Source organism: Myripristis murdjan, chromosome 22, assembly GCF_902150065.1.
Source record: "Myripristis murdjan chromosome 22, fMyrMur1.1, whole genome shotgun sequence".
Taxonomy (NCBI): domain Eukaryota; kingdom Metazoa; phylum Chordata; class Actinopteri; order Holocentriformes; family Holocentridae; genus Myripristis; species Myripristis murdjan.
The window spans coordinates 3,725,298-3,748,303 of record NC_044001.1 but is presented as its reverse complement, the minus strand read 5'-3'; the positions used below and the strand labels follow the sequence as shown (position 1 = coordinate 3,748,303).

At 42.7% G+C, this 23,006-nt stretch overlaps 1 protein-coding gene across 1 annotated transcript in view; it reads right to left on the bottom strand.

The window, feature by feature from the left end:
• kcnh5b (potassium voltage-gated channel, subfamily H (eag-related), member 5b) overlaps nucleotides 1–23,006 on the bottom strand; it is a 208,562-nt gene that overhangs the window by 70,865 nt on the left and 114,691 nt on the right. The window contains exons 9-11 of the mRNA XM_030044846.1: nucleotides 14,667–14,866; nucleotides 6,914–6,973; nucleotides 3,940–4,132 (exon numbers count right to left, since the gene is read on the bottom strand). Of these exons, the coding sequence (XP_029900706.1) occupies nucleotides 3,940–4,132; nucleotides 6,914–6,973; nucleotides 14,667–14,866 (453 nt within the window). The remainder of the gene's footprint in view (nucleotides 1–3,939; nucleotides 4,133–6,913; nucleotides 6,974–14,666; nucleotides 14,867–23,006) is intronic.

Genomic DNA, 23,006 nt, shown 5'->3' with positions numbered 1-23,006 from the left:
TAGGCGTACGCCGCCGATCGCAGCGGGTCTCACATGTGCAGGGAAAGCCGTGGCGAGGTGTGGGACACCTGCTGTTTGACGAGAGTTAGAGCCCTAGGGGCCCTATCTTGCGTCAGAGTCCCTAAACCCGTTATTTGGGGATTTAGCGTTGCGTAAGAGGCGTTCCCCCATAAAAGTTGCTATCTTGCACACCTCCCGTTATCCGTAAAACACCTGCGCTACCCGCTATATTATGCATAGGCGTGTTTTGGGTGTTATGCCAGTTAAACCAATCAGTGTGCCAGGTGTCATTGCCTTTAAGGGCAGGCTGCGCTATCCTAAATCCTAAAACCGAAACCCGCAATTTAGTACTATCTCTGCCATTTTCTCAGGGGTTCAACTGAGGCTAAAGCAAGGTGGCTTTTTATTTGGGACGTGGAGCCACATGTGCACGTCCACATGTGTCCAAGTGGACGCACATTGAAGCCGCCTGGGCGCGCTCTCGTAAAAGCCCAAATGGGATAGCGGGTGGTCCTGAGCACCCGCTATCCGCTTTCCCTAAAGTGTGTGCTGAAGATAGCAATTTTAGGGATAGCGCATGAAACACGCCCACGGACACACCTCCAGGTGCAAATAACGGTGTCGGCATAATGTACAGCGGGTAGCGTGGCCGCAAGATACCGTTTAGGGATAGCGGAAGCTGCTAAATGCGTAATTCACGGGTAGCGGGTAGTGGCAATGGGTAGCGGGTGGCGCAAGATAGGGCCCTTAGAGTTAGAGATTTTTTTCCACTTACTATGGATGGAAAGGAGTGCCGCCACCCTGAGGCACCTTGACCCGGGCCTCGAGGGACTAGAGGGATTCAGTCAGGCCAGATTAGGTGTAATGAGGTATGATATGATGAGCTACAACATGAAGCTTTTTAAGGATCTTTTGTTTAAAGAAAAAAAAAAACAAAAAAAAAAAAATACAGCTAGTGTATCAGATCCAGATGTGAACACCTGGAAATGAAAGCTGAAATGTTGATCTCTTGTCTCATATTCCTCTTTTGATGCCAAACGCAAATGTGTTCAGTCTATAGCAAAAATAAAGGAATTGGCCTCACTGTTGCAGTACTTTTGGAGGGGAGTGTGATGTCGTGTGATGTGTGTGTGTTTTATGTCCGGTTTGTCACATAAGGAGGCAAATTTAAATCGGAAAAAAAAAAAAAAAAAAGTCATGTAATCATAAAATCACTCATTTAAATGTGACTGCATCTTACGCCGGTGTTACTGTATCGTGTTTGTGTGTGTGTGTGTGTGTGTGAGAGAGAGAGAGAGAGGAGGAGCGAGCGAGAGCTGCTACCTCAAATTATCTCGACAACATCGATTACACGTCAGAGCGGCACAACACTCTGCAAATCTGCACCGGTTCTTGTTTGTAATTACGCGCGCGGCTCGCGTTATTATTATCTGTCCGTCAGTCGGCGAGGCGTCCCACAGACGAGTGTGTGTGCGTGCAGGCGTGTGTGTGTGTGTGTGTGTGTGTGTGACTGCCGTGGCCTCCCGGCTGTCTTGTGTTTGTCTCGGTAAAGTGGCGTTTCCACCGCGTTACCTCGGCGACCTGCTCTCTCTCTCTCTTCCTCTCTGGCTTCCTCTTTGCTCATGAATATTACAGTTCGAATGTTCGGCGGCTGCAGAGTGCATGCTGGGAGATAAAGGCGAGCCTGCAATGCAAGTACACAACGTCTTCCTGTGTTTTTCGACACAAACCGGTGTTTACATTCCCCCCAAAAATGATGCCGTAAGACAGCGGTCAGACTCATGCCGCCTCTGTCGCACGGAAACCCGCTGATTCCAATTTGGCGATTCTCCCATTTTCACCTCGGTTGAAGGATTACGCCGTTCTCGAGGGGGGGTTGAGAGAATTCTCCGACCTCTTGGGCTCATAAAACCCCCTCAAATCCGACTGGATAAACTCAAAGTTGCACTGTCATCAGGCTAAAAATAGGCTCTTTCTCTTAGCTCCTGAAAAAAAAAAAAAAAGTCGAACACTTGGACTCCTGCATTTGCTGCTGAGCCTGAGGAATTTGATGCATGATGTGGTTATTCTGGTGAGTTTGTGGTAGATTATCTGTGGATTATTTCCTCTGTTTTGCAGTGAGATATTGAATGCAGACATATGAGGTGTTGAAGTTCCCCTCTCTCTCTCTCTCTCTCTCTTTCTCTCTCTTTTCATGGACTGTCTGAAGAAGTTAGCGATCTCCGGCGCTTTCCCGAGACCAAACCCCGATTATTTTCCATTTTTTTCTTCCTCACCTCCCAGATTATCAATGTGCTATGTGGTGTTATTTCGCTGCCGGAGTCCTCGCGACGTCCCGTCAACCTGCCACACTCGGTTTCCTTCTCCTCCTCCTCCTCCTCCTCCTCCTCCTCGCGAGTCTCCACCTATCTGCCGTGTCACTGTGGATGTTTCAGTGCCCGAACCATCGCAAACACTTACTGTTACTGTGAGTTACGCCCACACACTCCTCTGGACACAGCATCTCATCCCCACACACACACACACACACATGCAAACACCGCCTCACACACTCGGTCAAATGGTCAGACATCAAACACGGGGTTTGCTGTGAATAATCAGGTGAAGACGTGAAATCAGAAAAATCATTTGCTTGTGTTTTACACTCTGATTTTCATTTTTAATGTCCTTTTTAGTGCAGAGGCTTCAAACATTTTTTTTTTTTTTGTATGACAGTGTCACATCCATATTGTGTATCACTGAAGCTCAAACACACTCACACTGATGCCGTTGCTTTACAGCTGCAGCTTTACCATCAAATAGAAAATATGTGCATGTGTTGTGCATCGTTTTAGACACAAGTGCAGCCTTCAAGGATTGAGAAAAAATAACTGGCAAGAAAAATCCACCCAAAATATTTAGTAAACAGAGAAATATAGACGTGATCTGACGATTTTCGCCTAGTTTTATTTTTAGTTTTTGTCCTGAAATGGAGTCAAAATGTGCTTGAATCTTTATAATAACCATTTAATGGATTCCCTGGGTCCAGACTGTATAGAAAAATGTGTTCATTTGTCCCTGTAGCATGTATGATTCAAAAGTTATGCTATTTTCTATTTTTTTCCATTTTCGGGTTCTATACCAGGGTTTTGTAAGAAAGGGTTCAAAATGAACACCATGGGACATTATTTCAGCTTGGGACCTGGCAGAATCCTAAAGTGCAGCCTTCAAGGATTGAGAAAAAATAATTGGCAAGAAAAATCCACCCAAAATATTTAGTAAACAGAGAAATATAGACGTGATCTGATGATTTTCACCTAGTTTTTTTGTAGTTTTTGTCCTGAAATGGAGTCAAAATGTGTTTGAATCTTAATAATAACCATTTTAATAGATTCCCTGGGTCCAAATTGTATGGAAAATGTGTTTATTTGTCCCTGTAGCATGTAAAGTTCGAAAGTTATTTTCTATTTTTTCCATTTTCAGGTTTTGTACCCGGGTTTTGTAAGAAAGGGTTCAAAATGAAACCCACGGGACATTATTTCAGCCTGGGACCTGGCAGAATCTTAAAATACACCCTTCATGGATTTAGAAAAAAACAGGTCCCGATAAAAAAAAACCCCACCCTATGATCGTGGACCCCCCCTTTCCATCTAGACTAGCACATTTCCCTGGACTTCAGCAGGATGTCTTTGGGATCTTTGGAAACCTCAGAGTCTCTGTGAGAATTCAACATAAAGATCTGTGGCGTTCGAAAAAGCTCGGCAGCACGGCGTCACTTTGTATGGACCAACTCATGAACAGCAGTGTTGAAGAAGGTTTGTATGGAGTGTGTGTGTGTGTGTGTGTGTGTGTGTGTGTGTGTTGCACTGCCCTGCTTCACTGTCACATTCCCATACACTTTGGAAACCCTTGATCTCCACCAGGATTCGACACAAAGCTCACAGTCGCACGTGCACGTACCTAAGATGGCGATGACCTCGTCGTCCTGGATGACCTCCAGCGACCCCGACACCACGAAGCACAGCGTGTCGACGCTCTCGCCGGCGTGGAAGATGAGGTCGCCGGGCGCGCAGTGGATGGTCTGGAACTCCACGGCCAGCGAGCGCAGGCAGCCGTCGCTCGCCAGCCGGAAGGCCGGGTGCTCGTTGAACACCTGAGCGAGAGAAGAGCAGCATCACGTATTCGCTCAAGCAGCCCGACACTTTGATGAAATGCTCCGTCTTAAATGCGTCAGCTGGTTGCTTGTGTGCGATCTTAACATTAACATCCAGTTGATGACGGAGAAGCAGGGCATTGTGGGTGGAGCCGAGCCGAGCCGAGCGGCCTGAGCAGATCGGTAAGGCGTTTTTTACGGAAACTGACGGATGAAATGATGCCCACTCAGGGTTGCCAAGTCCGCGTTTTTTCCGCCCAATTGGGCTACTTTTTAAGTGTTGCCGCGGGTAACAAATTTTGTCCGCGGGTTGGGCTTGGGCAGACATGAATAAAGATTCATATTTTGAATGACCAATGTTTATACCCAAATCAAACTGACTCCGGGCCAGATCAGCATATAAACTATCCACATATGTCACCTGCTCCACAGACAAACAATATGCCAATGCTGTGTGAGGCCACTCAGCACATGACCAATCACATCATCAGCACCATATTATATTTTAAGTTCTGATATACTGTAAATTAAATAGGTGAAAGAACTGTTTCGGGAAATTGCCTTTAATGTTTATGGTGTTATTTTATAGATATTATAGTGCATTTTGCAATTATAGTAATGCTGTTGGACTTTAAAAGCAACATATATGGATTTTTATGGGCATATTTTGAGTTCTGGTATTGGGCTGATTTTTGGGCCCTTTTTATACCAGGTTGGGCGGGTTTTGGGGTGGTTTTGAGTTGCTGTTTGGCTGCTTTTGTCTCACAGACCTGGCAACCCTGTGCCCACTCTGCTCTGCTCACACACTCGGGCCCGGGTTGAGTTTTTCCCAAATCGGCGCCGCGTTACGTTTCGTTTCTCCGTGCCTCCTGCCGACCAGCTGACGTCCACGGGAGGAAACGAGATTCTCTCGCAGGAAATAATCCAGCAGCAGAGACTCACCAGGGAAACACGGCGAGTCTCCGCCGCCTCGGTTTGCCGAGGCGGCGGAGTCCCGTCTGCGCTTCAGGCAGACGGGACGGGAGGATTTTCCACGTACAAATCTCCGCCAAACGGCTTAACAAAGCTGTGTAAAAGTCATATGTGGAGTCTAGTCTCCATCATATGTCTCGCTGTGTTACCATCTGTCACTCCCCTCCGAGCTGTCAGTCTGAGTTTCTGCTCCGGCGCCGCCAAGACAAATCCCCGCACATCTAACACAACTTAGTAAATAAAAACGCCTCTGACTGAAAAGAGGATATTCGGCGATATGCACGAGGGTTATTTTTGGAAAAAGACAGATAATGACACATCAACAGGCCCTCGCTATTGTGAGACCAGACTAATTTTAGTGGGTTTTTAGTGTCGGCCACTGGAGAGGGCTCTTACACAACCGAAGGTGCCCTTGCTGGGTGCTGATGAAGCCAACCTGGCAACCCGAAGCCTGAACTTCAAAGAGTTGCTGGTTCAGTGCCCATACACTGCAAATGGTAATCTTACCAAGATTATTTGTCTTATTTCAAGTCAAAAATGTCTTATTTCTAGTCAAAATATCTCATTACACTTAAAATAAGACATGATCACCTCAGAAGTAACTTGTTTTTAGACAATTTTCACTTGTTTCAAGTGAAAATTTGCTTGTTTCATTGGCAAAATTTGTTTCTTGTTTCTAGCTAATTTTCACTTATTTCAAGTGAATTTTCACTTTTTCCACTGGCAAATTTTGCCAATGAAACAAGCAAATCTTCACTTGTTTCAAGCAAATTTTCACTTGAAACAAGACACAGTTATCTAAAAACAAGTTACTTCTGAGGTGATCATGTCTTATTTTAAGTGTAATTAGATATTTTGACTAGGAATAAGACATTTTTGACTTGAAATGAGACTAATAATCTAGGTAAGATTTTGCGTTTTTGCAGTGTATATTTAGATTTACTTTTCCCCACAGTGGTGCACTCTCTCTCTACACTCCTCTCCAAATCATTTTCCCTCACTTTTCGCGGCACAGAATCTCTATTTCAGCGAGCCGATCTGTTCTTTCCTCAGACGAGGTTAAAAAGGACGAGATAACGCCACCTGTTTTCAACGCAGGTTCAGGAACAAGTGCAAAACTGTTGAAATGAGGCAGGATAAAAGCAGATCGGTCTGCTAGGATCAAGAAAATGAGATTAGCTCTGGAAACAAGTGGGAATATCTAATCCCATTGAACCCCAAGTCAATTTGCAAAAACAGATATCTCCATTTCAATTTATTAAAACTTTTTAAACTTTATTGAGTTCTATTAAAATTTACTTTATATTTATTTCTATTTTTTATATGTTTATTTAGCCTGGCATAATGTTTATTATCCTAAATCATGCTTTGTGTGTGTGTGTGTGTGTGTGTATATGTGTGTGTGTACTCCAAGCAGTATCAGTGAAAAAGGTGTATTCATTTTAAGAATGGCTTTTATCTGTTTTTGCAAATGAACTCTTCAAATGCAAAACCGTTGAAACGAGGCAGGATAAAAGCAGATCGGCCCGCTAGGATCAAGAAAATGAGATTAGCTCTGGAAACAAGTGGGACTATCTAATCCCATTGAACCCCCAAGTCAATTCCATTTGGGTAAATTAACAACACGTTTAGTCTACTCGCCTTTTTTTTGTTCTAGCAAAGTTAAAGCAGCATCACATCTCCGGTCTCTTCCTTTAATTAGCTTGTCAACATGTAAAGCTGCAGATTATTGCATTATGCACTGTGATGCAAACTAATCTTGTATCTCTCCCTACAAAAATGAAAGCACACACACACATAGATACACACCTTCCTGTTGAGGTGGACGCAGATGTCGGCCCTCATGTCCTTAGGACAGATGGACAGGACCTGCGGGGCAGAGAGACTCGTGAGGAGCAGAGGAAAAACGTGCAGATGCTGGTGCAGCGAAGTCGAAGCCACTAAACCGAGAAACAGCAGGGAGGAAAATGTGAAATTAGCTGGATTAGCGCTGCGGTTTTGGCTGAGATCGGCCACATTTGGCTGCCAAGCTGATGCTATACAGAATGAAATGAAAAAAAAAAAAAACAGAACTTGTTAAAGAAGAGCTCCAACTTGTTAAAAAAATAAAAAATAAAAAATGGACGGTTGGAGGAAAATGCAGGTTCTTCTTCTACTTGGCAGCCACGTTGATATGAACGCATCATAAAACTGACTTGTGCTGCTGGGGAGTCAATCCCACAATAAATATATAAATACATAAATAAATAAAACACATTCGGAAACAATATTTGACCCAGATCTGGCAGCAGAAACTTGATTTTAAAGGGCGTGAGGAGGTGTTTTCATAATCCACTGCTGTTTCAGCCTTCAGGAGGTCAGAGGTCAGAGGTCGGCTACAGGGGAAGATGCAGAGGTGGAACGGATGAAGAAGTCCAGCATCACCATGACACACTGCGGAGGGCCACCCGACATGCCTGCGATGCCAGCAGTGTGTGTGTGTGTAATAGCAGTAAATTCAACCTCCGACCTGTAACACATGCATCTGAAACCAACAGCACCGCAGAATGGAGGAATATTAGGATCATGTACCCCATCATATTCACATGCACCACAATAATAATAATAATAATAATAATAACATTTTGCACATTATCATCACAAGTGCAAACCAACAGCATCTCAGTGTGGGAGAGAGGCACGCTTTTATTTTGAAGGGACACGGCGGATGAGAGAGGATGTTCAAAGATTTGTGAAGGTTTTATTGGTTGAAATCTTTATGCACAGCTACTAGAGCAGGATGATGTCACTATCTGACAGCAAGTAGAGGTCACGTGAGGTCATTTCACGGAGACGTTAAACCATTTTAGTTTAAAACTCCCTGTTAAACTCTTTAAATTAGTGGGTTGCCATGTGCAGTCGGCCTCGGTCAGCAGGTTTTCCAAGTTCTTCCAGTGTCTCATGAATCAAATAAGCAACGAGGGGGTAACAGCTGGTTTGTGATTTGAGAGTAGAGGGTTATTATTTTTGCGAGGACGCAGTGGAGACCGCAGAAAATAACCGCTTTCCGGCTCTCAAACTGATGTAGTTCACCTTTTCTTAAAGAGTCCAGAGTCTCATTAGTGCTGCTTTGTTGTTGTCGGTGTAACCTTTGACCAAAAGGTGATATTATATGTATTATCATGCTTGTGAATGTACCACAGTGTAAAACTCTTGAAGCTGCAGGTTGAGGAAAAGGACAAAATGCCGTTCTGTTTTCTTTAACAGTGTGTTGCTGCAGGGCACTGCGGCAGGGTGGTGTTATGACCTGTGTTTTTGTGTTGTGTTGAATGTGACAGCTCTCTCTCTCCCCCTCTCTCCTTCTCTTCTCCTTCAGTGCCTGCAAATCAGTGTGTGTGTGTGTTCAGTTGCAGGTGTGTGTCACTGGTCAGCCGTCTCCCGCCCCTTTTCCTCTTTTTCCATTCCCAACAATGGAGGCCACGCTGTGATTCTGTGATTTTGTGATTTCACTGTCTTTGGCAGTGATTTGGAGTGACAGCTGTTAGCTTCGTGTGTTGACCTAGTGGTGTAGATAAGTTCTTTGTAAAAATGGTAAATATCTGTTTGAAAAGGAAACCGAGAGCAGCATCTGGTAGGAAGGAGAAGCCCTTTTTTTGTTAACATTTTTCTCCTGTTTAAAAATTAGTAGGCAGGTAAAATGATGTCTTTTGTTTTCATTGTTTTGCCCGTCAGGTAAGGGCAGGGCTATATTCAGTTGTTTTGCTTGTTGTTTTGGGCATATCTTCTCCTGTCTGATGTTTATGATTAATAAATACGATGCTCTGTGAACTTCAACCCCTGTATGGTCCTACATTCTTGGGGATGAGAAGAGCGCACTGCAAAAAGTCCAAATCTTACCAAGATTATTTGTCTTATTTCAAGTAAAAATGTCTTATTTCTAGTCAAAATATCTCATTACACTTAAAATAAGACATGATCACCTCAGAAGTAACTTGTCTTTAGACAATTTTCACTTGTTTCAAGTGAAAATTCACTTGAAACAAGAAACAAATTTTGCCAGTGGAACAAGCAAATTTTTACTTGTAAAAAAGTGTAATGAGATATTTTGACTAGAAATAAGACATTTTTACTTGAAATAAGACAAATAATCTTGGTAAGATTTGGACTTTTTGCAGTGCAGGGGCTCTATTCATGTTGTGGGTCCAGGTTCCCCTCGGCCAGGGACATCACAGTGGACGCCTGGTATCAGGGGGTTTGAATCAGACAGTCCAGCAGGGTGCCACCCCGCTGCTGCAGATGATGTGTAATACTGTCAATTTGGGAATCCAAGCTTTTTCTCCTGCTGTGTAATTCCGGCTGAATAACAGCGTCTGCCAAGAGGAATGTAAATCCTAAAATGTAAATCCAAACCGGTTTGTCGAACTCATTAGTTCAAATTATAAAATCCAGCCTAATTAACTGCAGAGTTTAGGTAAAACTGTGAGAAAACAAAACATTATCCTGTCCTCCAGCATCCCGCCTTGTTAAATATGAACAAATTGGCGGCGGGTGGGGGGGAATAAATCATCTAAAAGCCTCCAAAACACAACACACACACACACACACACACACGTCTTCAGAAAGCGTCTTTGTTCCTCTTCAAGTCAAGGATATTTGTAGCGCCGAGTTGCTTTCGGGAGCCCGTGCTCTTTTTTTGGGAGGGGGTGTGTGTGTGTGTGTGTATTCACATAAACAGCTGAGTGTGTGCCGCATAACAGCTCCCAAAGTGACAAAAAAATATCCACTAATTGGCCCGGCTCTGGCTGTGAGGTATTTATATTGAGGCTGGGCGCACAACTCGCCTTATGTCTCTTCAAGAGTGTATAATTATCTAAACAGAAAGTGGGAGGGGGGCTTGGTGGGGGGCAGGGGATGAAGGCAGGGGAGTGTTGGCACAATATCCAAGGAAGCCAGAGAGAGACACAGAGAATATGTATGGTAAGTGTGTGTGTGGATATGAATATGTAAATGTGTGTGTCTGTGTGGGAGTTAGAAAGAGTAACAAACCCCATTAATACAAGACAAATATGAGCATAAACGTGGCGTGGGGCAAATCATGTGTTTGGGAAAAGTCAAAAATAAAGCAGAGGGTCTGGGGGAGGCAACGTTTTAAGATTTGGAAACTCATTTCCTGACATCTTGGCTGAAAAGTGGCTCGATTCTCTCACTGCGCTGTGCTCAAGACAAAAAAAAAAAACGAAAGTCTTCACGTCGCCATCGGTGACGGGTTCACACACGCACAGGAAGACAAAAACACCATTTTGCATTGAGGTCTTAAAGGAATATTCCAACGTTTTGGGCGAAATACTCCTTTAATGACTTCCCCAGACTGAGACCAGATGTTGGACACCATGTTCACCTCTCTGCGTCCACGGGTTCAGTTCTGATGGGTAGCACTGTGTGTTAGCTTAGCATAAAGACTTGAAGTCTATGGGAGTCGTTAGCCTGGCTAAACACATAAGACGTGTTTGAAATGCACTGTGCTCCGCTGTGTAAACCAGACAGCTTCAGAGTTACTGTAAGGTTCTTTTTTTTTTTCACTTTGACTGAGCCAGGCTAACGACTCCTGTAGACTTCAAGTGTTTATGCTAAGCTAACAGGAGATGCTACCCATAGGAAGTGAACCACTGGACGTACAGAGGTGGAAATGGTGTCCAACATCTGGTCTCAGTCTGGGGAAGCCAGAAAAAGGGGATTTTGCTAACTCATCCTTAGTATTTATGAAACCAGGCTCTGGTAAACCAATTACTATTTACACTAATTGAAAAATAAAGAATAAAAATAGAATAGAAATGTCAAGAATTTTACAGGTTGGCTCTTCCTTGATTTAGTGAAATAAGTGAACCCTGAAATTTGGGCTGGAAAAATGCATTCAAATCCCTCCACAGATTCCACCAGTCTCCGCTTTTTTTTTTTTTTTTTTTTTTACTACAACAGGGAGAAACATAAATTACACTGCATGCTAAAAATAAATTAGGGCTAAAAATTGCAGAGCATTTCATTTATACTGGATTAGTATCATCAGGAGACCTCTCTCTCTCTCTCTCACTTTGCCAAAACTGGAGGTAATTTTGATTTTACAATTTACAGACATGGCAGAGTCTCACGGGTGCAGAATCATCAACAGAAAACGCAGTTATGATAAATCACTGGACGTCCCCGGGCGGTTCCAGTCCTGTGCAGAAAAGGCTAAAGAGAAAGGGGAGAAACGGGGAGAAAAGGCAGAGACGGAGGGAAAGAACTGAGCTGTTTTTTTTTTTTTTTTTAATCTGCGGCACACAGGAGAAAAGCAGCATTGTTAATGTGTGTTTGCTTTCATTATTTCCTCTCTTTGGCTGCCCCTCTCAGCGAAGCTTTGAAGGCTGTAAGTGACTCGAAATGCCTGAATAAACGGCCTGAGAGGCGTCTGCGATGCGCCGGGCTGCAGATCCGGCCCTCGCGTTTCAGCAGCAAGACGATTCTGACGCGGAGAAAAGAAAGAAAGTGTACATCTCTCTGCAAATTAATGAATTCGTGGAAGGGAGGCTATGCAAAAGTGTCAGTTTCTCGCTTTTCATGTGCCGCTTGAAGCCGTGTGAAGAAGGTGGACGTGTTTGAGGCTCATCCTGGATGGAGGGCCGGCCAAATTTCCTTCCTTTAAATTAAAGTGAGGACTGATGAAGAGCTGCGGCGCGGTGCGGGGTTTGAACTCGGTTCATGGAGGAATAATAAAGCGTGAGGCGACTTTAACTGTGAATTCAGGTTTTTAGTCGGGTTTCTTTAAAAACGATCTGCGCTGCTATCAAAAAGACTTCCAGATCTGACGCTGTTTGACTTCAGACACAGAGGAGCTGCCGGGAAAAAAAAGAAGAAAAAAAAAAATCAGTGTTTTAAGCTGTAAGTCATTACAAGGGAGGATTTGATTTCAGGTCAGGTATCACAGCTGATAGCAGTAATGATCGACAGAGTACTACAAACTGCTCCTCAAGTGGAAGTACTGTTCCTCTGCCGGTATCTGACTGCAGTAGAAGTAGAAGTACTGTTCCTCTGCCGGTATGTGACTGCAGTAGAAGTAGAAGTACTGTTCCTCTGCTGGTATCTGACTGCAGTAGAAGTAGAAGTACTGTTCCTCTGCTGGTATGTGACTGCAGTAGAAGTAGAAGTACTGTTCCTCTGCTGGTATGTGACTGCAGTAGAAGTAGAAGTACTGCTCCTCTGCTGGTATGTGACTGCAGTAGAAGTAGAAGTACTGTTCCTCTGCTGGTATGTGACTGCAGTAGAAGTAGAAGTAGTGCAGTAAAAATCTCCTGCAGTAAAAGTCCAAAGTGTCTCATGTCAAATGTCCTGGCAGTAAAAGTGACTGAGCTCCTTTTTCCAAACAGTAACTGTGTTAGCTGGGATCTTTTCCATGCAGTTAGAAAAGGAGGAGCGAACACGCTGCACACTGCATGCTTTTAAAGGGGCATTACGCTCAAATGGTCCTCGCTTGCATCAACCATCTGCAGTTTTTCATGGTGCGGCTTTTATTGTGAAATCTGCCAGCAAAGCCGAAGCAGGTTCCTCTTCTCATCTTTGCTGGCTGGGCTTTTATTGTGAAAGGTTCCACAGTCTGTCATTGATCATGTGTTCTCTGTAATGGATCTGATTTAAAATGCAGTGAAGGACAAAACTCGAGCAAAAACTGTACTGAGGCAAAAGTAAAATTACTGATTTTAAAAACAACACTCAGAGAAGCTACTCAGTCAGACTAATTAGTTGTAATTAGTTCCTTCCACTCCTGGACGTCTTCAGCTCGGCGAACATCGGAGTTGCTCTCAACTGAACTGAACCGTGCGTCTCATGGATTTTCTGTTTTAGACAATATTGTCCCAAAAGCACACCACATGGAGACTCATTTTTACAGTGTCTGTGTTTTGGAAATTAGTACGAAATACAGTAAATTTACCCCTGCTGACAGAAAAATTACTGTTTTGTTTTTTTTTTTACCATATATTTTCACCATGTAGAATTCATCACTGTCTTGTTCTTAACACTTCTGATAAACACAGCATCTAGACACTTAATCGTGGTACCTCGAGAAGTTGCATGTTAAAATGAACAATATTTACTTTGCCTCAGAGCCAAAAATCAACCCTAACTGATCTGACTCTGTGTTTCCAGACAGAAACAGATGAATGTCTTGTGATCTTTTCTTCTACTCTGTTTTGAAAAAAAAAAAAAAAAAAAAAAAGTGTGTTTTCCATCTTCACTGCTAACACACACTCAGCTGTGGCTTTTGTGCTCTGCTTCCAACCCTCTGACATACATCAAAATCCAGATATCCATGAAATTCCACGCAGCCAATTGTTCTTGTTTGTTTGTTTGTTTTTATCTGATTCAGCCTCATAGTTTTCACTGTAGCCATGGAGTCGTGGGCTGATGTACACCTGGGGCAGCAGGTGAAGGTAATCAGCAGGAATGATGGAGGAGGAGACGAGTTCATGGAGGGAACGGCGCTCTGAGCACTGAGGTCGCTCACACTACCTGTTGCATAAAGCGAGCTGCAGGTTCATGTGAAGGAGTGTAAACTCACTCCCCTGGCCGCGGCCGGGGAGACGGCCTCTCCTTAACCGTCCACAGGAGGAAGGCAGCCTCCTCCTCCTCCTCCTCCTCGTCCATCAGTGAGTGCCGCGGTGTGCTCGGCTGCAGCGGGTCAGGAGTTCACAGCTCAGCGTGGGCAGAATATGAGGTCATGACCCCGGCTGGCTGCCTGCGTGTAGAGGCTTTTTTGTTGTTGTTGTTGTTGTTGCTTTGTCTCTTTTCGATGCTCGTCTCCTGTTTTGCTCTTGTGACCAGACTGTCTCCTCAAAATGAGCTCCATGAGCCTAAATTAGATTTTATTTCTGCATGATTCGTTTCTTCTCTTCCTCACATGATGCACACATGCTGTTTTCAAGCCCGTGTCAGGAGCAAAAAGCTGCATGATTTCCAATCTGACCCTGAATTTGAATTTTTCTCAAATCAGAATTGCACTGGTGAGGATAAGCAGACTTTAATGATGAAATGATGAAGTGTTGGCATGGAGGACAAAACTCCAAACTGCTGTTACTGGTGCTGAAAAATGATGAATTGATTAACCAGTTAGTCAGTCCAACAGAAAAGCAACCAATTATAATTTTGATACTTGAGTCATCATCATTTTCCGAGCAAAAACACTGATTTGGTCATTTATCAATTAAAAATATCCAATATGTCTTACTTTTCTTTGTTAATATCTTTATAAAATGAGTAATTTTGAGGGTTTTTTGTCCGCTGGTCGGACTAAGGAAGACATCTAAAGTTATTCATTGATTTATTGAGTGAATCAATGAAAATAATGATTAGTTGCAGCCCAAATGTGTTCATACTGGTCATCTTTCAAATCTTATCGGAGTTGGATGTGGGTTACATGAACTTTCATCCAGAAAAATCAGACATGAGCAAATAAAAACCTGGGACACGGGAGATTGTCACAACAGCAGAATCATCTCTAGCAACAACGGGACGTCCCGGGTGGGTTTTAAGCCCCTGGGGTTTGGCGTCTCACCTTCTCGGTGTCGATGCCCTTGGACATGGACCAGGTGGAGACGATGTAGTCCATGACGCGCTCGCTCAGGCCCTTGGGCACCTGGTAGAGCTTCAGGAAGTCGCGCACGTTGTTGAGCATCTCGTGGTAGCGGTTGGTGTTGGCGTACATCTGCTGGAAGATGGTGGTGACGTTTCCGAAGATGGTGGCGTAGAGCAGAGCTGAGGAGAGAGCGCAGGACAGAGGACAGAGGTGAGGACAGAATAAAACACAACAGAAGAGAATAGCACGTTCACTTGTGCACAGATTGTCAAATTTTGCGATGTGTTCTTTCTTGTTTTTTGTCCCAAGCTCTTACACTGCAAAAACTCAAAATCTTACAAGAATATTGTCTGATTTCAAGTCAAAATGTCTCATTACACTTAAAATAAAATTAAAATTTCACTTGTTTCAAGCAAATTTTCACTTGTTTTTCACAAGTGCAAATTGTCTAAAAACAAGTTACTTCTGAGGTGATCATGTCTTATTTTAAGTGTAATGAGATATTTTGACTAGAAATAAGACATTTTGACTTGAAATAAGACAAATATTCTTGGTAAGATTTTGACTTTTTGCAGTGTAATGAATTTCTTTATTTTTCTTTTATTCTCCCTGACTTCTTCTCATTACTGTTACTGGAAATCTGATAAAATATCACATTATGCCCTTTATTGCCCTGTGAGGAATGTTGATGCACACACACACACACACACACACACACACACACACATGCAGGTGCTATAATCTTAAAATGGGCAATCTGCTTATTCTCTTTTCTTTTTGTCAGCAACCTGTTAATCCCGTCTTTTGCTCGACTTCACAGCAGGATGAAACAGGATGCAGCCGCGCACGGTGAAGCTTTACAGTTCCTCAGCAGCTTTTTAAAAACACGAGGTTTCAAAGCGCCTCGCACAAAGAGCACGAGATAAACAAAAACAAGCCAATTAAAAGAGAATGGATTAACATAAACCAATTAAAAACACCAGAATCAGCATGACCGCATGAAACAGGATTATAAAAAAGGCTCGTCTGTAAAAAAAAAAAAAAAAAAAAAAAAAAAAAAAAAAAAAAAACACACACACACAGAAAAAAAAACCTGCACAAAGTTTGTCTATAAAAATGAGTTTTTAATGTTAGAGAATAGACCAGGACCGACTTCCTCGCCGGGTTTGGTGATGTCACGACGCTCGCTCTAAGCCCCGCCCCTTGCCACACTCCTTGGCGGCTGATTGCCCCCCCCACAAAAAAAATGAATCACTTCATCGCTGGCGACAACATGCCGGACTTTTTGAGTGATCCTGCTGACAGACAGACGGACAGAGGCGATCACACAACTAGGGGAGGGTACTGATAAGAAATTATCAATATCAATGCCATTATCGACTCTTCTTATCGATACAATTCTTTATCAATTCTCTCATCAATTCTCAGTATGTTATTATGTCCCTGAGAAAGACAGGGGGTGGTGAGGTGGGTGTCCCATACAATAACCCATACATAACCATACTAACCCTAAACTGTTAAACAACCCTAATCCTCACATAACCACACATGACTAGCAGAGTCCTGTTTTTCCCGGGTTATGAATGAATGAAGGCTTTATTTTGAACATGTGAAAAAAAAAAAAAAAAACACAATGCAAAAAACAATACAGAATAGTCGAAACAACAAAACATGTCCAAAAAGAAGTAGAAAAAAGCGTATGCTTATTTAAATCCTACCCCTTCTCCACTACTCGTACTCGGTAACTACTGTATCAGCTGACCTCCATACAATTTATCCAAATTACCATTTTTAAATCATAAACACATAAACAAACGTGTTATCATATGATCATTTGTGCATTTTTAACCCATAGTAAAAATAAATGTGAATAAAAAAAAAAAAAATTCAATTATTTTAGACTCATCTCCTGCCGCCCTCCTGTTTTGTCTTTTGTCCCAGGAATCTCCCATAATTCACAAGCCCCAACTTTGTTTCTTAATAGTAATGAGAAGCGCACAATAACAAAGGTTTTATTTTGAAAGCTCAGACCGGAAGCCGCCGCAGCTCCGTGAGTTTAACAGAAACTGAAACACACGGCCAAATGTTTTGAACTGGAAATCAAAGTGCACGTTTTCCAGCCTGCGTCAGACAACGCCGAGTTTACTGACTCATTATTAAAAACCTGGATGTGTTGTAAATCTTAACTAACATCCCCTCACATCTCCAGCTGCTGAGTGATTTGGTCGTAGCTGATCCTTCATTAGCGGAGCTGGCTTGTCACACACTCAGCACTGTCGATGTTCAACGCCGTGTTTGCTACTAAAGGTGTTTCAGCGTATTAGACGCATTTCCTCCTTTCCACGTTATTTCTGCCTGGCAAAAAATGGCAGGTGGAAAAACTGCTGTCTTTTTTGGTAAATCGTAGCCATGCTTTCGACCGCTCTCTTTTCCATGGTAGTTCTGGTTGAAGAGTTCCTTCAAAATTAAATTTGAGGGACGTGGGAATATGAGGAATCGTTAAAGGAACCGATAATGTGTAGACACAAATGATTCCGATGGATCGAGTCATTTTGGACCATTTTGGTTCTCGATTCCCAACCCTACAACACAACCCCCCCCCCCACCTGCCGCAGGTTTCACCTCCTTGTTGGAGGAAATTACGCAACATGTCATCCATTTATCACCTGAGCCGCTTGCACTGCAAAAACGCAAAATCTTACCAAGATTATTTGTCTTATTTCAAGTCAAGAATGTCTTATTTCTAGTCAAAATATCTCATTACACTTAAAATAAGACATGATCACCTCGGAAGTAAATTGTTTTTAGACAATTTTCACTTGTTTCAAGTGAAAAATTCACTTAAAACAAGTGAAAATTTGCTTGTTTCATTGGCAAAAATTTGCCAGTGGAAAAAGTGAAAATTCACTTGAAATAAGTGAAAATTAGCTAGAAACAAGAAACAAATTTTGCCAATGAAACAAGCAAATTTTCACTTGTTTCAAGCAAATTTTCACTTGAAACAAGAGACAATTGTCTAAAAACAAGTTACTTCTGAGGTGATCATGTCTTATTTGAAGTGTAATGAGATATTTTGACTAGGAATAAGACATTTTTGACTTCAAGTAAGACAAATAATCTTGGTAAGATTTTGAGTTTTTGCAGTGTGGGACTTTGCTTTCTTCCTTCTCTTTGCTTGTAAACATGACGACGTGTGAGCTGAAGCTTATTCAGCTGCTGAACTCACCGCGAGTCACTCTGAGTGTCGGCTGAATTATTAAAAAAAAAAAAAAATAACAGAAATGGAAGAATACACAGGGAGAGGGGGGTCCTTTTCTCTGAGCATCTCTGACATGAAGTGAAGACAGTAAAGAGGAGAGGAAGAGGGGGGACGAGACGAGGTGAAGCAACGAAACAAGCGCGTCCGGCATCAGAGGCTGAATTAATTAACGGGTTTTCATCGTTAAGGAAACGCTCAGGACGAGGCGGCGGGAGCGTCTCCCCCCTCCGGCCCACAGCATCACTCGTCGCTGCCGCTGAGGCCGCCGAGCTGTCAGCCTCCTCTGTACCCGCTGTACCCTGCCGCTGCTGCCGCTGCTGCTGCTGCTGCTACTCCACTGTTTCCATAGAGACCTCACCCGAAATAGTCCTCGCTCTCTTTTTTTTCCCCTCCTACCAGCCAATAAAAAGAAAAACGAAGAAAAGAAATAACAAGTTTAAAGACTTTTAGGTTGGAGGGAAAAAAAAATGGGATTGGCGGGGGAGGCGAGGAGGTGGAGGAGGGAGAGTCTGATGCTGGCACATGATTTCATAAAACACCAAGGCGGAGTGAAGAAATAGAGAGAGAGAGAGAGAGAGAGAGAGAGAGAGTGTGTGTGTGTGTGTGTCAAAAAGGAGGCAACAGTATCTGTGAGCGAGTGAATAAGAGAAAAACAGGGAGAGGGAGAAAGAAAGAAGACAAAGCAAAAGATGGGGAGATAAAGGAAGCAGAGAGCGACAAGGAGAACCTGTGTGTGTGAGTGTGTGTGTGTGTGTGTGAGAGTGTGTGTGTGTGGTAGAAAGTGTGTATGTGTGGATGCAAGAGCGACTAAAAGACAGATGACAGAGGAAAGAGAGAGAAAAGGGGAAACAGAAAGACAGAGAGAGAGAGAGAGAGAGAGAGAGAGAGAGAGGAAAACCAAAGCAGCAGCGAGAGACAGACTGATAAAAAAGAGCAAGAATAAAGAAACAGTGACGGATAGAGAGAGAGAGAGAGAGAGAGTCTACAGGAGTGTGTTTTTTGATGCTATGTGACGAGCTGCTTCCCACATTTGGATGCAGATGGGGGCGTGGCCAACCCCGATGATTGGCAGCTGCTCTGTCCTATAACAGTTCAAACACTCTGAGGGCCCGATTTCAAAGAGGACCAACACGGCGGCTCTTTTTCGGTTTCTACGATTTCGAAAAGCAGAATCTGTCTTCATTTCAGATCGATGACAGTACATTTAAAAATTTCTCGGGATTTTTTCCAGAGGCAGCGAGTCGCATCCGACGTCTGACATTTGCATAAAGTCGCCTAGACCTCAACCATATGCAAATGAGGATATGCCAACGTGACGTCCCGTCTCTTGAAATGCAACGCTACTATAATGCATCGCACAGCTGCTCACATTGACAGTGAATGGGAAGCGTGGAAGTGATCCTGCGGACTCGGACCATACGAAGCACAAAGCACACCCCAGGTACAGGAAACAGCCTCAAACCACGAGGGTTTCTCACAGCTCAGCTCTCAGTGAGCGCTCAGTGAATATGAAAACTAGAGAAGGTAAAAAAAACAAAACTAAGAGGACTGAGGACTGAGGAGTGCCAAGATGAGGTCAGAAAGTTTGCTGACCTCCTGCTAATATGAGTTAAAGAACTCTGTTACTGTATATAAACCCAATGACAGGTAACGTTATAAACATGTTATGTATTATTCTAAGGAAAAGCCAATAATCCCTTTCATAGATGACACTGAAAACACATTTGCACCACAAACTTGTTTCAAATTACACCCGGAAGACCTGTTTTTTCTTCTTGATTGTTTTTGAAAAATTTGTAAAATTGCCTAAAATGAGACTAAAACGTCTATAGATTTCGTCGACTAAAACTAAACAATAAGATAAGATAAGATATTCCTTTATTAGTCCCACGTTGGGGAAATTTCAATAACTCAGATGACTAAAAGGCGACTACACTGCAAAAACGCAAAATCTTACCAAGATTATTTGTTTTATTTCAAGTCAAAAATGTCTTATTACTAGTCAAAATATCTCATTACACTTAAAATAAGACATGATCACCTCAGAAGTAACTTGTTTTTAGACAACTGTCTCTTGTTTCAAGTGAAAATTTGCTTGTTTCATTGGCAAAATTTGTTTCTTGTTTCTAGCTAATTTTCACTTATTTCAAGTGAATTTTCATTTTTTCCACTGGCAAATTTAGGCAATGAAACAAGCAAATTTTCACTTGTTTCAAGTGAATTTTCACTTGAAACAAGTGAAAATTGTCTAAAAACAAGTTACTTCTGAGGTGATCATGTCTTATTTTAAGTGTAATGAGATATTTTGAAAAGAAATAAGACAAATATTCTTGGTAAGATTTTGCATTTTTGCAGTGTAAAACTAAAGTGCATTTTAGTCAAAAGACTAAGACGAGGACTAAATCGGCCAATCAGCTGGCAAAATGAACACTGCATCCATCAGCAGGATGACAGGTTCGCACACCTCTGGCCAATAAACAAGCTGCTTGTGGGTCATGTGACTTCTTCGCTTATAATGATTGGTTTGAAAGAAAACAAGCGCAGACTTGTCCCTCCCTGAATTTGTCGAGGATGTGAATGTGAGTCTCTTCTTTGCTCGGGGTCGCAGTTTTACAAGAAACCATAATGACTCCAACTTTCAGCCAATTTGTTCAAAAGAACCAAATTACACTAAAGAAACCCAAGAGGCTATTCAAACTTCCTTTTACACCACTGTTTTCATTTGGAGTATTTTAGGCATTCTGAATAATTCTTAATTCTTCCTGAAAAAAGGACCATTTGCAGGACCATTTGAGCACCAAACAGGGTTTTAGCGGCCGTGTTCCCACCATGTTCTGGTCCTGTGAAGACGGGTTTCGCCGTACGAGACAGAGGCTGAGAGTTTGGACAGTTCAGTCGAGCGCTGAGGCTACAGTCGGTTCTATCTGTCATTTCAATGCAGGTTTTGAAATCTGATCTGTCCCCCACGGCTGTATTTATTTGAATCTGTGTCTGCGCTGCTTTCTCTGCGCAGGGTGGGGCGTTTTGGGTGTGTGTGTGTGTGTGTGTGTGTGTGTGTGTGTTGGCCAGGAGGGGGACACAGACGAGGAGCTGTATTCCCTCGTCTTTATTAGCAGATTGAGGCGCCGGGGGGCAGAGACGAGACCAGCAGCTGTCAAAGCGCGGCGCTGATCAACTGGAGGAACGCTCTGCACAAAGTTTGTCGGGGTTTTCCAAGTTCACTGGGACGCCGGGAGGGAAAACTATTCCAAAATGATCATTCGGTTGCACTCTCCTCATCATCATCATCATCATCATCATCATGGTACTTTCCTTCTCCATTTCCGCCTGCTGGGACCAAACTGACGTCCTGTTAGTTGCAGAAACAGTTTTTTTTTGTCATTTTTTAAAGAGATTATCTGCATGATTCTCTGTTTTTTAAACTGTATTTTTCTGTGCTGGCGCTCTTCACTGTGCTGCACTGCTGCGCCGCACTTCCCAGAGCTCACCTGTCAATCAAACAGTGTGGGCGGGGCTGTGTGACGTCTTTTTCCTTGGATTTTCTGTCGATGGAGCTCGAGTCTGTAAAACGCATCACTTCCTGTGCAGCGTGTTTACAACAGCGAATGGAAAAGGTTCGTGAAATTCAGTCGTCATTTTGAAAAAGTTTGACATCCTCAACATCAAAAGTTCGATTTCGCTTTCAAAAAACGTAAATGTACCATTTCTGCAGCCTCCATATAAAAGATCAGCATCACAATGACTGTCACTGTTTCCAGGCTTCAAAATGTCGTGTAACTAAGTAACTAATTAAATGTACTCTTGTTACTGTCATTCAGTAGCTTTTTTGTGTACCTATGTACTTTTGCTTGATTATTGGACTTTGCTACATTTTACATGGAACATATGATCAATGACAGATCATGGAACCTTTCACAATAAAAGCTGCACCATGAAAACCAGCAGCGAGGACCGTTTAGACTGAAGCGGTGAAAATGTGGAACAGCTGTGGAAAAAGGGAGAAAAATAAAAGCACGTAGTGTGCAGCGTGTTCTCTCCTTTTCTAACTGCATGGATTTTTACTGCAGTAATTTTACTTTTGCCTCAGTACAGTTTTTGCTCGAGTTTTGTCCTTCACTGCATTTGAAATCAGATCCATTACAGAGAACACATGATCAATGACAGACTGTGGAACCTTTCACAATAAAAGCTCAAAGACGATAGAGGGAACCTGCTGCCACTTTGTCGGTTCAACTTTCTGTCATTTCCAGATTTCACAATAAAAGCTCCACCATGAAAAACTGCAGATGGTTGATGGAAGCGAGGACCCGTTTTAGTGTAATGTCCCTTTAAAAGCCTGCAGTGTGCAGCGTGTTCTCTCCTCCTTTTCTAACTGCATGGAAAAGATCCCAGCTAACACAGTTACTGTTTGGAAAAAGGAGCTCAGTCACTTTTACTGCCAGGACATTTGACATGAGACACTTTGGACTTTTACTGCAGGAGATTTTTACTGCACTACTTCTACTTCTACTGCAGTCACATACCAGCAGAGGAACAGTACTTCTACTTCTACTGCAGTCACATACCAGCAGAGGAACAGTACTTCTACTTCTACTGCAGTCACATACCAGCAGAGGAACAGTACTTCTACTTCTACTGCAGTCACATACCAGCAGAGGAACAGTACTTCTACTTCTACTGCAGTCACATACCAGCAGAGGAACAGTACTTCTACTTCTACTGCAGTCACATACCAGCAGAGGAACAGTACTTCTACTTCTATTGCAGTCACATACCAGCAGAGGAACAGTACTTCTACTTCTACACTGCAAAAACTCAAAATCTTACCAAGAATATTTGTCTTATTTCAAGTCAAAATGTCTTATTTCTAGTCAAAATATCTCATTACACTTAAAATAAGACATGATCACCTAAGAAGTAACTTGTTTTTAGACAATTTTCAGTTGGTTCAAGTGAAAATTCACTTGAAACAAGTGGAAATTTGCTTGTTTCATTGGCAAAATTTGCCAGTGGAACAAGTGAAAATTAGCTTGAAGTGAAGATTGTCTAAAAACAAGTTA